The following is a 15411-nucleotide window of genomic DNA, read 5'->3' as shown; positions in this document are numbered from 1 at the left end:
GAGCACCAAAGCTGGAACTTGAGGTTTTTACAGTGTGCTTTTTTAGCCTCATTACAAATGCATCCTTTTAGAAATAACCTTTTTTTTATCCTAAAGATATTACATATTACAAAATACAATAAACTACAGAAAGGTGAAAACAAAGAAAAAACGACCACTGGTCCCAACATGCAAACATAAACACTGTTACTTAGTGTATTTCCTTACAGAAAAAAACAAGTCCCTGTTCATTCAACCAGAGGTACCGGCTGTATAGCTTAGGATCTCTGCTAGGTGCTGAGGATATTACAGTGAACAGACATAGTTCCTGCCCTCAGAAGGCTTACAATCTAGTTCTTGTTCTTTGTTCCATTCATTGCCAACCTAGATGTGAATATCCAATGGAGCTTCTTCAAGAAGCCAAAGAGTAAATAAGCGGATAGTGCATTTCAGGTGGGCCCAAGGCCCCCATCTGCCCAGTCCCACTTGGGCTTCCTCCCTAGATACGAAATGATGAGAGGATTGGACTCCTAGTGAAGGAGTTAAGATGCAGAAAGGGATAGGACTTGAGAGTCCTACCAAACTCTCAATTCAACTGGCCGAGGACCTCGGTCTCGGCCCTCTCGTCCTCAAGGAAAGGGGTCGGGAGGGGGCAAGTGGTACGTGGCGTCCTGAAAGATGACGAGGGTCCCGACGCTCGTGAAGATGATGAAGGTCCACAGGAAGAGGCGGTCCACCACCATGGCCACAAACTGCCAGTCCTCCTTCAGCTGGGGGTAGGAAGAGGAAACTGTTCCTGAGCTCCAGACTCCCAGCGCAGGCGGCCCCAAGGCCCTGTACCGCACCCAGGTGCTCCTACCCTGGCTTTGAGACAAGGGCGGGCCCACAGAATAGCAGAGAGCAAAACTGCGGGTGATGGAGGTGAGTAAAGAAAAAGCGGGAAACCAGGGGGTGGGACCAAGTGAGGCAAACTTCCAATCAGAAATCAAATCGAGTGCTGGGGGCGGAGCCTACGTTTGTGGGTGGAGCCAAGGCCACCCAGGCCTTGCCTTGGCCCACCCTCTTTGGACTCACTGCGTCGTGGTCCTCCTGTTCCTGCAGCTGTTGAGCGATGTAGCTGACTGAGGAAACGACCTCCCGTAGCTCGGGAGGCAGGCCCACAGCCCGGTGTGGACCATCGGTAAATCGCCACAGGTCCGGGGCAGGCAGTTCAGGCTGCAACCTAGAAGAGGCGAGTCTGTGTGGCCAAGACCAGGGCACAAAGACGGCCTGAGCGGGTGCACTAGGCCCCGCCCCAACTCCCTCCTCCAACGCCCATCCAGGTTTCAAAACGCGAGAGTGCCCTTCAGGTTCTCTCCGAGAGCGGCGACCTCTCTAGCCTTCAGCAATTCCTCCTATTCCCTTATGCTTTAGTTCCCACCTCCTTGCAAAGTGGGCAACAGAAGGGATACTACAAGTCCAATGATGCCCAACCACGACATCCTCCGGGAGCTTAGGACACCTGCCTCCGCACAGTCTCCTGGGAACTGTAGTTCTCCCTCTCCCTTCTACGTGGGCGATGGGGAGTAGATACTACCTGTTGGGTTTGGGGAAGAGAAAATCATTTGGTGGCTTGCGGATGAAATATACACCTGTTCCTCGACCCCAGCCACTTCCTGGAGAATCCCTGAGAGGTATAGGAGGTGGCTCCGGTTTCTGGTCTCTCTCAGGATTGGGTCTCTTCAGACCCAGATACGGAGGGAGTTTGTGGATAAGATCTGCAGAGTAGAAGAAGAGGCGTATTGGAAGGGGCTCTTATGCTCTCAGACCAGAAGGGAAGCCGCCAACCACCCCCACGGCACGTGCCCATTCCTGCGCATGCGTGCATGTGTCCCACAGATGAAATGCAACTACACAGCCCAAGAGTTCTTAAGTGGGTTAGGAGGCATCCTGACTGGAAAGAAAAGTTCTGAGGGCTTCCACCCTGATAGTACCTAACCCTTAGAACGCTCCCCTGGGACCCACGATGGGCAGTATTGAGGAAGAGAGTCTGGGATCTACGCAACGTCAACGATGGGAGGATAAAATTAATTGGGCAACATTTCAACACCCAAAGACCTTGGCACTTTGACACTCTACTGGCAGTTGTAGTTCTCACTCAGGTCTGTGAAAGGGAAGGTTGAGGTTGGTGGGAGGGAAGAGCGATACCTGGACAAAAAGCCAAATACTAGGATTGAGAGTTAACACAGGTTGGAGAGGAGATCTTCTTACCTGACGGACCCAAAGGGGCATTTGTTGGGTGAGCGATGGTGCAGGTTGAGGTCTACGACGCTAAGGATGACTGAGAAGGTGATGAGGACCATGGTAAACATGAGGTATTTGATAATCATGGGGACAGACAGGGAGGTCTCAGGCACCTTGTCTGCCGGCAGCAGCAGGAACACAGGAAGGGTCAGCAGGGCAAAGGTCGAGAGCCCCATCTTCCCTCCTTGGGGGACAGAGGGGAAGGCGGAAGGATTAGGCTTTGCCAGAAAGCAATCTCCCTGGCATAATCAGTGACCGTGTTTCCAGCCCACTCAAGCACAGGCTTTTGGAAGGGCCAACTGCATGCAAATAACTCCTACATTTATACCTCCAACCTGGACTGATTCCCCTAAATTCCACACTTGTATCCACCTGCCTACTTAACCTCTCCATTTGGGTGTCCACTAGACATCTCGAAATTCACATGTCCAAAACTTAATTCCCTCACCACCGATTCTCGCCGTAGTCTTCCTCAGTTCACAAATGACAACTCGATCTTTCCTGTGGCTCCGGCCAAATCCCTTTGAGTCATTCTCAGCTCTCCTCTATCTCATCCCATATCCAATCCATACCAAACCCTGTTGGCCCTACCTTCAAAATATATCCTGAAACTGATGACTTATCACATCTACCACTACCATCCTGGCACAAGCCACCATTACCTCAGATCTGGGTTATTATAAAGGCCTCCTCTTTGCTTCATCCTTTGCCCCGCTGCTGACTGTTCTCAACAGAGCAGCCAGATTGACCCCATTAAAATGTAAATCAGATCATAACACTCCAGTGGCTTCCCATCGCCCTTAGCGTAAAAGTCCATACTGAAGTCTACAAGGCCTTCCCATTAGTTCTCTGACTACATCTCATACTGTTTTCTCTCTTGCTTACTTCATTCAGTTATTTCTTCATTGGCTATTTCTTGAATATGCAAGGCACACGCCCACCTCAGAGATTTTTGCACTCACTGTTAACTCCTCCTGCTAATTTCTTCCCCCAGATATCTACCAGGGTCATTCTCTCACTTCCTTCAAGTCTTTGTTCGACTATTGATCAAACATTCCCTTTTTAGTGAGGCATTCACTGACCATCCTATTTTTATATTGCAACCCCTGTGATAAACCGTAGTGGAAAAGCATATAAAAAAATATATATCTATAAATGTGTCACTTTGCTGTACAGCAGAAATGAAACACAACATTGTTAATCAACTATTCTCAATAAAACTGTTTAAATAAATAAATAAATTGCAACCCCTAGCCCCATTCTCATCCTCCACAAACACGTTTCCCATTTTTCCTTCTTAGGGATTGACCTCTCCTTATATACTATCTAGGAATTCCCTGGTGGCACAGTGGTTAGGAATCCGCCTGCCAATGCAGGGGACGTGGATTCGAGCCGAAGCCTGGGAAGATCCCACATACCGCGGAGCAGCTAAGCCCGTGCGCCACAACTACTGAGCCTGTGCTCTAGAGCCCGCCAGCCACAACTACTGAGCCCACGTGCCACAACTACTGAAGCCCATGCGCCTAGATTCTGTGTTCCACAACAAGAGGAGCCACCGCAGTGAGAAGCCCGTGCACTTCAACAAAAGTAGCCCCTGTTCACCACAACTGGAGAAATCCCCCCCACAGCAACAAAGACCCAACGCAGCCTAAATTAATTAATTAATTATTTAAAAAAAATAATACACTATCCAATGGGTTTATTTATTATGTTTGCTGACTGTGTCCCCACTAGAATATAAACTCCATGAGAGCAGGGATTTTGGTCTGTTTTATTCACTGGTGTATTCCCAGCGCCTTGCACATTACCGATGTTCAACAGATATTGTCAAATGATAGTGGACCAACCCCTGTAGCAAGAAATATATAGCAAATCGAAGGATCTAAAAATGAACCCAAGTATATAAAAATATGCCAGGTGACTGGTTATTACTGTGGCATACAACAGGCACTGAAAACTTCATGGAAGGTATTGAAATAAGTAACTATTATGGTCTGTTCTACTTTAGTCCTGTAATATTGAGTTCCAAGATTTGCCTTGCTCCAGGAAGAAGGAGAAGTTACATGTGGAAGTGGGTTCTAGAGATGCATCACTCTCCTTCCCTAGACTGAGAGAGGGCTTGATTACAGAGAGAAGGAAAGCGTGGTTTTTTGTTTGTTTTGTTTTGTTTTGTTTTGTTTTTCAGGCCACAGCAGTGAAAGCCCAGAATCCTAACCACTAGGCTACCAGGGAACGCCCAGGAAAGCATGTTTTGAATATGAGAGCTTAGGATATCAGTCTCTGAATCAGACTAGTACTAAGCAGGGTTGCAACAGCAACACTGCCTCTCTCTGTGTAATGTCAGGTGAATGACTGAAACTCACTTAGCCTCTGTGAAACGGGCAGACAATTCAGTACTTACCTCACAGAGTTGTGAAGATTAGAACTGAGTTAATATATGTAACACATTATTTGTATTATCTTATAGCAAGTGCTCCAAATTAGAAAAGACTATACCTACACTTACACAAAGCTTACAGAGTACCAGGCATAGTTCTATTAACTCAGTTAATCCTCAAAATAGTCCTATGTGGGAGGGACAACGACTGTCCTATTTCCACATCAGCACACTAAGAGATTAAGGAATTTGCCCAAGGTTACTCTGTTAGCATATTGTGCTGTCTCCCAGAGAAATGTTGGCTATTATTTCCAAGGGACATAGCAGGTTAAGGGACTAGTAGGCGGCATTTGACAAGGGGGGGAGGGAGGATGCCAGGAATGGGGAAAGGGAAAGGAAGCGTTAGCTGAGCCTGGGAGTTTGTTGGTCAGAGGAGTGGCAGTTCCAAGGATGAGATCCTAGAATTCTGAAGGGAAGGGTTCAGAAGTTACTGGGTGCAGAGAAGTGAGCAGCAGAGGGTTGGTAGAGCTTGAGGTTGGAGGGGAAATCTGGATGCAGAGGCAAAGGCTCTTCCTGAAAGGAAAACCTGCGTGAGATTGCTGAAGCACAGTTCATGAAGGCTTGAGTTGGCAGGAAAACCTTCCCTGTATTATGGGTGAAGAGGAAGAACCTGAGCCATTGGTAAGAAGGAGTGCTGGGCCCCTTCCCCTCTTACCTGCATCTGGTGGCAGGTAGAAGACGAAGATGGCCAGAAGAGTGATCAGGATGCATGGGGCAATGACATTGACCAGGTAAAAGAGAGGCTTCTGGCGAATGATGAGGTACAAGGTGACTTCTTCACGCTGTCTTTCCCCCCCTCCCCTACGATCCACTGGAGGCTGGATTAGCCGAGAAGGCTTGTGAATAATCTCCCATTGACCATTCTCTTGGGGGGAGTGGGGGGAGAAGGGAAGGTGACACAGATGTGGAACCTGTCTTTGTTGGTGCCAGATACGGCTTTCTTTATTTTCTTTTTTTCTTTTTTTTTTTTGCCTCACTGCGTCATGGCGCTGCATGTTGGATCTTAGTTCCCCAACGTGGGATTGAACCCGGGCCCTCAGCAGTGAAACTGGGGAGTCCCAATCACTGGAGAGCCAGGGAATTCCCAGATATGGCTTTCTCTGCCACATCCTAAAGCAGTGGGCACTGATGTAATAAGGGGCTAGCTATGGTCCCTGGGCTGGACAACCCATCTCTAATAAATTTGAGCAAGTCTCAATTTCCATAACCACAAAATATAGACATTTATACCTATCTTGCTGAACCCACAGGGACTCACTGAGGGAGTGTATTTATCAGCCTGTCAGAAACTGGAAATCGTAAAGCCCATGGACATGGGAGCCAAGCCCACTCACCAATAAAGGTGCCTTAATGAATGGACACTTCCTGCCACTCCTGCCCATCGGGACCCAAGCCGGTCTGCAGACTGACTTCTGAGCTGTCATAGCTATAGGAACTGAACACCATGGTGCAGTTCTGCCAGTCAAAGGGGAAGTAGGTGACCTGGATGGAGTGGAGAGTCACTAGAGCTGCCAGAGAGCTGGTCAGGGCTGGGGGAGTTGGGGAGGTCACAGGGAGACAGGGATCACCAGTGGGAGATCACAGAGAAGTGGAGTCACAGAGGAATAAGAAGGTTATGCGGGGAGGTCATGGACAATGGAGGGGGGCGGTCACTGAGGAAGACTGGAAGTCAATGAAAGTGGACAGAGAAGATGAAACTCAATGGAAAATCAGAAGGGTAAGAGAGACGTGAGGGTCATGGGGATTATGGAGGAGGGATATCTGAGTGAGGGTTTCTAGGAGCGCCTTGAGCTTCCCAGGTGGGGCCGGACACCTGGATCCTGCAGCTGCTGCGATAGATGCCCAGGGGCTGCCAGCGTACGGAGCCGTCGGAGGACACAGTGACGCTGATGTCCAGAGCAACGTCAAAAGTTCCGTCCTTGCTGCCGGGAAAGAATCTTCTCATCTGGGATCAGGCCCCTCCCTCCGGAGGCCGCGCCCCTCCAGAGGCCCTGCCCCACCTCCCAGACTCTGGGAACATCCTTACTTGTTTAGGAGCACCACGTCTGTTGGCCACACGGATTCCGCAGTGATGCGGAGTGAATCGATGCTCTCTTGCTCCTCAGAGTCCCAGCTCAGCCTGTAGTCAGTCCACTCCTAGGGAAGCAGAGGCTGAGGGGCCGTCTGGGGCTGGAGGCTGGAAGGAGTCTTGGGATGTGCGAAGGAAGCCCGGGGAGGCAATGCAAGGGAGGAGAGCTGCGCAGGCATGGTCTGTGGTTCTGGAGGCCAGGGCTCTGTTTAAGACTCCACCTGCACTCTTTGGGACCCTATCAACTAATTTCCCCTTCTCTCTCATCGGGCCCCAATTTCTTCTTTCTGTAAAAACGAGGGAGTTGCATGCTAGCGTCTAAAACAGTGGTTTTCAAACTGTAGTTAATAACCCTTTTCATAGGTCCGGAATGAAATGAGTGGCCCCAAACCAGTGTTCAAAATAATTTAGAATGAAAAATGCATGGAATGCAGCTCCCATAGTAAAGATAGGTATTGTTTCCTGAAGCTTCTGTTTCAGTTATAAATGTGTTTCCTGAGGTCGTGATGCAAAAAAGAAAAAAAAAAATCTTACCGGGCGGAACATTCGAGGAAATTATAACGGCAACGGGATGCCCGCCCTTTCCCACCCTGCGGGATTCTCCGTACCAGGTCTAAGCAGACCTTTGGGCTCATCTCCTCATCCTTCTCGTTCTAGAAGCGAAAATTTTAAAGGGTAGATATGATGTCAGTGTAGAGAAATGAGGGGCTCGGTGGGTAAACTCTCCCTGGAAACTCCCCTCTTTCTCTGAGTCACATCCACTTGGGTTCAAAGCCCACCTCCTATAAACTGCGTTGGCTTAAGTTCCGCCTCTATCCTGTAAACTTCCTGCTGGCCGTGCAGTCAGCCAGTGCATTTACCAGTCCCGGGCCCGGCCGGAGTGAATCTCTGCCCGCTGTTGTTTATTGAACCTGTCCGGCACCAAGGTCTGTCCCAGCCTGTGACCCCGCCTCAAGGCCCGCTCTCCGGCCTGTCTATCGGCCCCAGCTCCATTTTGAGATCTGCCAACAGGCCAGTTCACCATCCTGCCCGGCTCAATCCTGGCCCATCCAGCAGCCACGCCCACAGCTTGTCCATTAGTCCGATTAAGACCCAATCTCTACTAACTGCCCGTCAGACACCCAGCCTGGCCTCGCCTCGGACCCCGCCTCAAGTTGTCCCTGGGTTCCACCCTGCCTAATGCCATGGCCCCCAGCCGGCTAGTGGGCCAGACCTCAACTCCCTGCGTGCGCCCTCACCAGGCTGATTAATCGCGCTAGGCTGAGACCAATGCTGACCTCGACACAGTCTCCCACCTCCCACACCGGCCTCACCGAGCTATCATAGCTGGAGCAAAGTTTCTGGCGTAGTCGGCCCTACGCCTCTGAGCCACAGGCGCCTGGAGGAGAAAACTGAGTGAAGCCGTGGTGCCCGGGCACGACCTCTGGCCCTGTCACTGCCCCTTTGAGGTCCAGACTTAATCGGGTCGAATGGAGCCGCCAAAGCCCCCAGCAGCAGCAGCAGCAGCAGCAGTGCCCCTGGAGTCATAGCACACCCGCGTCGCTCAGTGAGTCAGCCTGGGTGAGCCGCCAGGACAGCCAGTGCAGGGGATGTGACGAGGCGCCCAGGAATGTGCACCTGTTATTGGGGGGCAGCCGCCAGCCTACCCGCCACGCCCCTGAGACTTGACCCCTCCCCGAACGACTGCCAAAACCTGCTACCCACAGATGGCAGACAACACTTCAATTGTATAAATCGTCTTTAATTGAGAAAGCATGGAGTGGAGACTGGTCCCCTGGGAGCAGAGTCTTTTTGGGTACCTAACACACAGATGAGGTAAAGCAAGTTCTATTCAGTTAGAAGCTGGAAGGGTGTATGAGGTCTAGAGACCAAGAGGCCCTCACCCTCCTTGGCCTGACATGTAGGGGAGAAGGGTGGGACTTATTGCTGAATTGGTGTCTCCTCATTTGAGGGGGGTCAAAGCTATGTCCCATTTGTCTTTTTTATTCTAGACCCACTACCCTAAAGACCTCAGCTTTAACGGGGACCTGGAAGGAATTCCTGCTGAGGTAGCTAAGTGCTCATGTCCCCCCAACTCAGGCACAGTTCCAGTCATGCCCTGGTCCTGCCCACTTTCCCATCCTAGCTGCCCTTCTATGAGCCAGTGATTCCTTAGAAAACTCCTCTGTCATTCCTCAGCCTCTGTTCCCTGGAAGGACCCCAGCTGAGTTGCAGGAGCTAGAAAATGCATGTAAAATATAAGTTTAGCATTCAATAGGAAGAATAAGATTTTTGGAAAATTGTCTAGGGAAAACAAGAAGTTCTGGAGGATCCATGAAGAGCTTAGTTCTTTGTGAATCAGAGCTGGGTCCTTACCAGAGCTCTTGCTTAAGAGGTATCATGAGAGAAGGTGGGAGCGTGGATCTAGAACTCTTACTCTAGACCAATAACATGCCTATATAGGCTCTAGTTCCATCTTAGAGGGAAGTGCTGAGTGTCGGGGTCTATGTCCTAGAGCTGAGATTCAGAAGGAAGTATGGCTCCGTATGTGTCTAGAGCACCACGCTCTGGAACTGGGTGTCTCTGGGGTAAGAAAGTTAAACGTGTGGTGATTTGAGACTGGCCCAATTCAGGCCAAGACCAACAGCTGGACAGGGCCCAAATCCAGCCTCTCTCTAGATGGAAGCCAGGGGTCCATCTGGGTGAAGGACAGAAGCCTGATGGATCCAGAACAGAGCCTGGCAGCATACCTGTGTTCCAGCACAGACCCTGGGTGCAGAAATGGCCCTGCCTGGGGTGTTTGGTGTTCCAGAACCTGTCAGGAACAACGCAAAAGGTGGAGTAGCGAAAGAAGGAAATTAATCCTGAGCTGCAGTGGACCTATAAGTCTATGGCTTGGTGGCCATGAAGAGGGCAAAGGGCTCCAGGACGTGGCTGAGCCTGGGGTAGGGAAGATTTACGCCTTGGTTTTGGCAGTTTTGGAACCCCCGCGCCATGTCGGGAAAAGGCTTTGTAGGGTGTGAGTGTGGAAGGAAAGAAGTGATCAGCCAGGACCATTGTCAGACTTCCTCCTCTCTGAACCCTTTCACGGGCCCAAGGATCTAAGGATCTCAGCAGCCCCGGAAGTCATGGCCGGCCCCTAGTCTCCCTCAGGGTAGAGCACCTGGAGGGACGTGGCTGCTCAGGACATGAGTGTGGCAGCAGGGGTGACAGCAGGGCCAGAAACAGGGCTGGGAGAGAGGCTCTGGTGGTGATGAGGGCAGGGAGCCTCCAGTCCGGGGACTACATGGCAGGGGGCAGGTTGACTGGAAGGGGAGGTCTCAGGGACACTGTGGAGAGAAGGCTCCCAGTACACAGCCACTGTGAAGGGGAGAGAGAGGAGCAGGAAGGAGAGTTAGGCACCAAGAGAGCTCTGAAAGGGCTCCCTTCCCCTACACTCCTCCTCTGGGAACCCACAGAAGGAGAGCTTCCCAAACCTCCAAAGGCCAAAGCCTTCCTGGCTTGACCTGTCATAGCATGTGTCCTCTTACAACACTTATAGGCCCTTAGCTGTGTGTCCCTAAATGTCCATGTCAAGGTCAATACCGTCCCATGTGGTCCACCTCTTCCCTGGGGGTCCATACTCACCCTCCAGGAGCTTGGGCACAATGTGGACGGCTGCCTTGGTCTTCTTGACTCGATTTCCCTTCATGACTCGGCCCTCCTTGTCCAGGCCCATGTACCAGGCCCGGCCAGAATGACGCTGGCGATAGAGAGCAGAGGCGTACAGGACACAGTAATTCTTAAAGATGCACCCCTTAAAGCGACAGTCAGCTGTGAAATGAAGCTGAGGAGACAAAGACCCAGTAAGGCACACACAGACAGAAAGACAAAAAGACACATCACTGAACAGAAGGGAGCCCTGGGAAGAACAAGGCAGGATATAATCCATACGTTTGAGACTGGGAGAGCCAACTTCTGAGTCCACGCAGGAACTGGGAGAAAGGGAACATGAGAAAGAGTCTGGTGGCCCCCCGAGGGCCGGGAACTAGACTTCTGGGGGCCTGGGATAAGAAGATAACTTCTCTCTGCTCTACTCCCAACCTCTCACCATCCAGGGCACCTGGAGGAAATTTCTGCTTGGAGGAGTTCCTGAATCCTTCCCCAGCATCCTGAATGACTCTGGGGAAGTGAGTAATAATGAGGTCTAGAGGAGGTTGGAGAAGACACAGGGGTCCAAAAAGGTTGAAAGAGTTGGACATTCAAAGAGCCTGGGGGTGTTTAGGAGGCTTTTGGAGGAGAAGGGATTGGAGGGACGCTAGAGGATGTGCTTGGGAGCGGGCAGTGAGGAGAGGGTTTCGGCAAGAGATGGAGGGAAAGGAGTCCCTGAGCTGCAAGATATCTGTAGCTGGGAAGGCTGTACCTAGGGGAGTCCCCTGACTCCAGGCCACTCTGTCCCCTTGTCTCACCGAGCTGTAGAGCAGCCCCTCAGCGTTCATGGCCACGTAGTGACCCAGCTTGACACTCTGGATGGTGACTACACGGAGCCCCACAGCGATCAGGTTGAAGTGGGCTGGGGGTGGAGAGAAGGGATATCAGTACCCCAAGCCTCCAATCCCCATCTGAGCCCCCCCTTCTATTCTGGTCCCAGTTCTACTTCTTCCTTTGCGGGGTCAAAGAGCCAGACTGAAAACAACAGAACCTGAAGCCACAATAGGACTGTCATCTCCTAGGCCTGTGCTCCCCCTTCCCACCCAGCAGCTGGATTCCCCTCTCACTGAAAGAGCTGGTGAAAGGGCAGTGTGTTTGCGAATGTGGGGGGCATTAAGGTGACCCGAGGCTTCGGGCCGGCAGCCCAGGAATTCTTACATTCCTTTTTCCCAGGGGTCTGTCTCCACAGTTAACTAGGCCAAGTCCATGGGCAAGAAAATTTAGTGGAGACACCTCAAAAAATTTAGAGGCCTATGAAGGAGGGGACCCTCACAATCCAGGGCTCAATTTGGGGAGCCTAAAACACAAGGTTTCCTAGTCTCTGACAAAGAGAGGTCTTCTCCCTCAGTAACCAGGAGCCCCAAACACAGCCCAGAACGGAGCAGGCAAGTTACCATACATCTGGCCGTGACCCAAGAGACCAGATGAGGAAAACTGAAGCCTGGACCATTTCTCACCGTCTGGGGAAATCGGCATTGGCTGTCCAGCCCCACATCTTACCTCCTCCCCAGAGGGTGGCTTCTGAGCCACCCTAAAAATAGTTAAGTTCTCTGGGCTCTGGGGGAGATTTAAGATGCTGGGGGTGGGTGACAGGGAAAGGAAAATTGCTCTAGACTCTAAAGCACTGCTCTCCAACAGCATTTTCCATGATGATGGAAATGTTCTAAATCTGTGCCGTCCAATGCAGTAGCCACTAGCTCCATGTGCCTACTGAGCACTTAGAAGGTCGTGGCACTGAGGAACAGAATTTTTTTTTTTTGGCCGAACCATGAAGCTTGCAGGGTCTGAGTTCCCTGACCAGGGATTGAACCCCAGCCACAGCAGTGAAAGCGCCAAGTCCCAACAACTGGACTGCCAGGGAACAGAATTGGATGCCAGGGAAATTCCATTCCCTGAGGAAGAGAATTTATACTTTCTAACTTAATTTTTAACAGAATTAAATTTCCTTAATTTTAACTAATTTACATTCTAATAGGCATTTGCCTAGTGGCTACTGTAATTGACAATGCAGCTCTAGGGCCTTGGGGATAACGTGTTTAGCTAGACAGCGATGGAGGGAAAGCAGGGATAATTTAGGTCCTCATCAGGCCCTGTGGGATGGGGCTGGGGTGGATGTCCTCAAACAACCACAGAACACTTCTCTTGTCTCTTTATTCCTCATGCTTATCTGTCCCCTCTTTTTTAAGTTGCTCATCACACACTGATATCTCCACTCTTTGATCGTCTCCGGTGAGTTGTTGGATGTCTCTCAGTGAAGGCGCCTGGGAGACAGAGCTTCGCACTTGTCCCTGCCTGCTCTGAACTGTCTCTGGCGGGCGTCAAAGACCACATGCCCGAGCCGGGTGCCTGACCCAGGACAGTAGGGCTTCCAGCTGGTTTTGGGAGGCGTGGAGGCGTAGACATCTGGCGATAGTTCTGGCAGGCTGGAGGAACTGTATCCATTGGGTGGTACACCCAGTCTTGGCTGCCTGCTCGCCGGGAGGATGATTGCAGCTCAATCAGTACAGGTACCTCTGAGAAGGTTTGCAGGTCATTGTAGGCCACCTGAGCCCTGGGAGAGCAGGAGTTCTGACTGGGTGGGACAGAAGTCCATGGTATGCGCTGCCCAGCACCCTCCTTTTGAGGAACTGCCTCAGATATAAATGACTTTTGGGTCTGATGTGGGCCCAAAACTTGGACAGAGTCAGTTCCTAGATGGTTCTTGTGGAGGCCAGGGTTTGGGATAAGGCATGAGTTGTTATGGAGGCCTGATCTCTTGGATAAGCCAGAGTCTTGAGTAAGGGCTGGACACTTATGGGGGCCAGGATCTCGATTACTTCCTGAGTACTTGTGGAAGTTAGGGTCATGGGTATGTTCTGAGCTCCTGTAATTTCTAGCATCTTGGGTAAGGCCACATCTCCTTTTCACTTCAGTGGCTTGGGTAAGGTCTGGATTCTTACAGAGGTCAGAATCTTGAGTAAGGCCTTGGCTCCTGCAGACTCCAGAATCTTGGGTAAGACCTGGATTCTTGTAGTCTTCTGAGTCTCATGTAAGGCTTGAGCCCTTATGGAGGCGAGGGGTTTGCACAAGGCCTGGGCTCTTCAGGTTCCTGGCAAAGGCCTGAGCTCTTGTTGACTCCAGAGTCTTGGGCAAGGTATGGACGCTTCTCTGGCCCAGAATCTTGGGTAAAGTCTGGACTCCTAGAGACTCCTGAATCTTGGGCATTACCTGTACTCTTGTCACATCCAGAATGTTGAGAAGGGTGTGGGCTATTATGGAAGCCAGTTTTTTTTTGACTTTTATACAGTACAGTCTCTTGCTTTCGTTCCAGATTCCTATAGACTCGAGAATTATGCATAAAGCCTGAGCTCCTCTGAATGTCAGAAGTTTGGAGAAATGGTGTGTTTTTGTGGAGACCAGAGGGTTGGGTGAGATATGGGCGTGTAAAGAAATGTCTATCTTGAGTGGAACCTAAGCTCTCCTGGGAGCCAGAATCTTGAGTAATGACTGGATTCTTCTGAAGGTCAGAGTCGTGGGAAAGGCTTGGATTCTTGTAGAGGTAAGGGTCTTGGGTAAGGCCCGGAAGCTTGTGGAGGCCTGGATCTTGAGCAAGGCCTGGGTTTTTGGGGAGGCCTGGGTCTCAGGTAAGGCCTGGATTCTTGTGGAGGCCGTCCTGGGATCATTGCTGGGGTTCATTGCTGGGGTCTGTGAAAGTGGTACCTGGCGATCCTCAAGTCATTTTGTTTGCACAATGAACATCTCAACAGACATAGAGGAATATAGACCTCACCTTCCATACCAGCTGGGTTCCTGGAATGTGAGCAGATAGGCCTTTTATGAATCACCCTGCTTCTCTGTTCATTTTCATTTGACTAACGTTATCGATCATTTTAAGCTGATTCCATTAAGTGGGTCTATATTGAGCACCTGCTATGTGTTTGGAGTCTTGATGGAAAATGCCCACTGGCTGTTTCTATTTCTTTCTCTCTTTTTTTTTCTTTTTGGCCATGCAGTGTGGTTTGCAGGATCTTAGCTCCCCGACCAGGGATTGAACTGGGGCCGTCAGCAATGAAAGCGTGTAGTCCTAATCACTGGATATCCCGGGAATTCCCTGTGGCTATGTGGGCCCTGGCACCCCACACACCACCACAAACCACCTCCTTTCTTCTTTTTATTCTTCTCCCAGTCACCTCTCTGTCAGGGAACAGTATACCTAGGCCTTTCCCATCCCCTCAGCCGTGCTGGATCCAGAGACCAGGAGGTAACAGTGGGACAGGGCCTCCACCTCCCTGGTCAGCTCCCGCAGCTGCCGTCTCACATCTCTGGCATTATAGGCTACGCGCCCTGAGGAGTGGCGCCGGGGGATGTCTGGGACGTGGGCCGGGCCCAGGATGGGTGGCTGGGCTGGCAAGCACTGCTCCTGTTCTGCTTGGGGCACCCCCCAACCGTTCTTGTGGCTCAGGGCCTGAGGGCTGTGGGGCGGGGGTTCACAGGGTACGCGTAGGCCTGTAGGCCCAGCTCTGACTGCCTCTCTTTTGAGCGGCCTTCCCTCTACAGTTTGCTGGAAGCAGATGGTCTGGGTAGGTGGCTCCACAGCATCTTGGGCCCAGGGAGTCCAGAACCCCTGGGTGGACTGAAAGCCTTCGCAGTCCTTGGGGCAATTCCAGTTGTGGGAGCAGATTGTTGTGTGCTGACGTGGGGGCTTCTCGTCATCGCTGTCAGTTGTCAGGGGCCCAGGCTACGGGGCGGTGGGCACGGCGTGCTGAAGAGTCTCGACAGTGATGCGGCGAGTGGGTGGGGGGGACACGATCATTTTCACAGGGTCCATGGTGCACCGAAGGCAGACTGCAGGGGTGCTCTGCTTCGGGGGCTGGGTCTGCTTCCCAGGTGAGCATAACTTAGAAGCTTCTGTGGATCGGGGACAGGTGAGAGGCTGTGGATCAGGGAGAGGTGGGGAGCCTGGCTCCTCCAGGGATGGAGAGGCAGGTTGCAGGAA

General features: G+C 51.3%; 2 protein-coding genes and 1 pseudogene across 2 annotated transcripts; all 3 read right to left on the bottom strand.

Moving 5' to 3' along the window:
* Positions 1-608: 608 nt before the first annotated feature.
* On the bottom strand, positions 609-8294 carry LOC114888904 (acetylcholine receptor subunit beta-like). Its single transcript, XM_029211546.1, is given in 12 exon segments — positions 609-749; positions 1054-1201; positions 1556-1736; positions 2235-2255; positions 2258-2446; positions 5355-5564; positions 6034-6181; positions 6513-6621; positions 6726-6835; positions 7376-7420; positions 8006-8151; positions 8234-8294. Coding segments are annotated over 12 exon segments (1509 nt in total).
* A 1633-nt stretch (positions 8295-9927) lies between these two features.
* On the bottom strand, positions 9928-14212 carry LOC114888903 (fibroblast growth factor 11-like). The gene is made up of 4 exons (XM_029211545.1): positions 14206-14212; positions 11195-11298; positions 10374-10572; positions 9928-10106 (listed from the first exon to the last, which is right to left on the bottom strand). The coding sequence occupies exons 1-4, from the start codon at positions 14210-14212 to the stop codon at positions 9928-9930; spliced, it is 489 nt and encodes a 162-aa protein (XP_029067378.1).
* A 416-nt stretch (positions 14213-14628) lies between these two features.
* LOC114888901 lies at positions 14629-15323 on the bottom strand (annotated as a pseudogene).
* Between the last annotated feature and the right edge of the window lie 88 nt (positions 15324-15411).

The sequence above is a fragment of the Monodon monoceros genome, unplaced genomic scaffold, assembly GCF_005190385.1.
Source record: "Monodon monoceros isolate NGI ecotype Baffin Bay Population unplaced genomic scaffold, NGI_Narwhal_1 Super_Scaffold_9, whole genome shotgun sequence".
NCBI classification, from domain to species: domain Eukaryota; kingdom Metazoa; phylum Chordata; class Mammalia; order Artiodactyla; family Monodontidae; genus Monodon; species Monodon monoceros.
The sequence above is the reverse complement of the archived record's forward strand: the minus strand, read 5'-3'. Positions and strand labels throughout refer to the sequence as shown.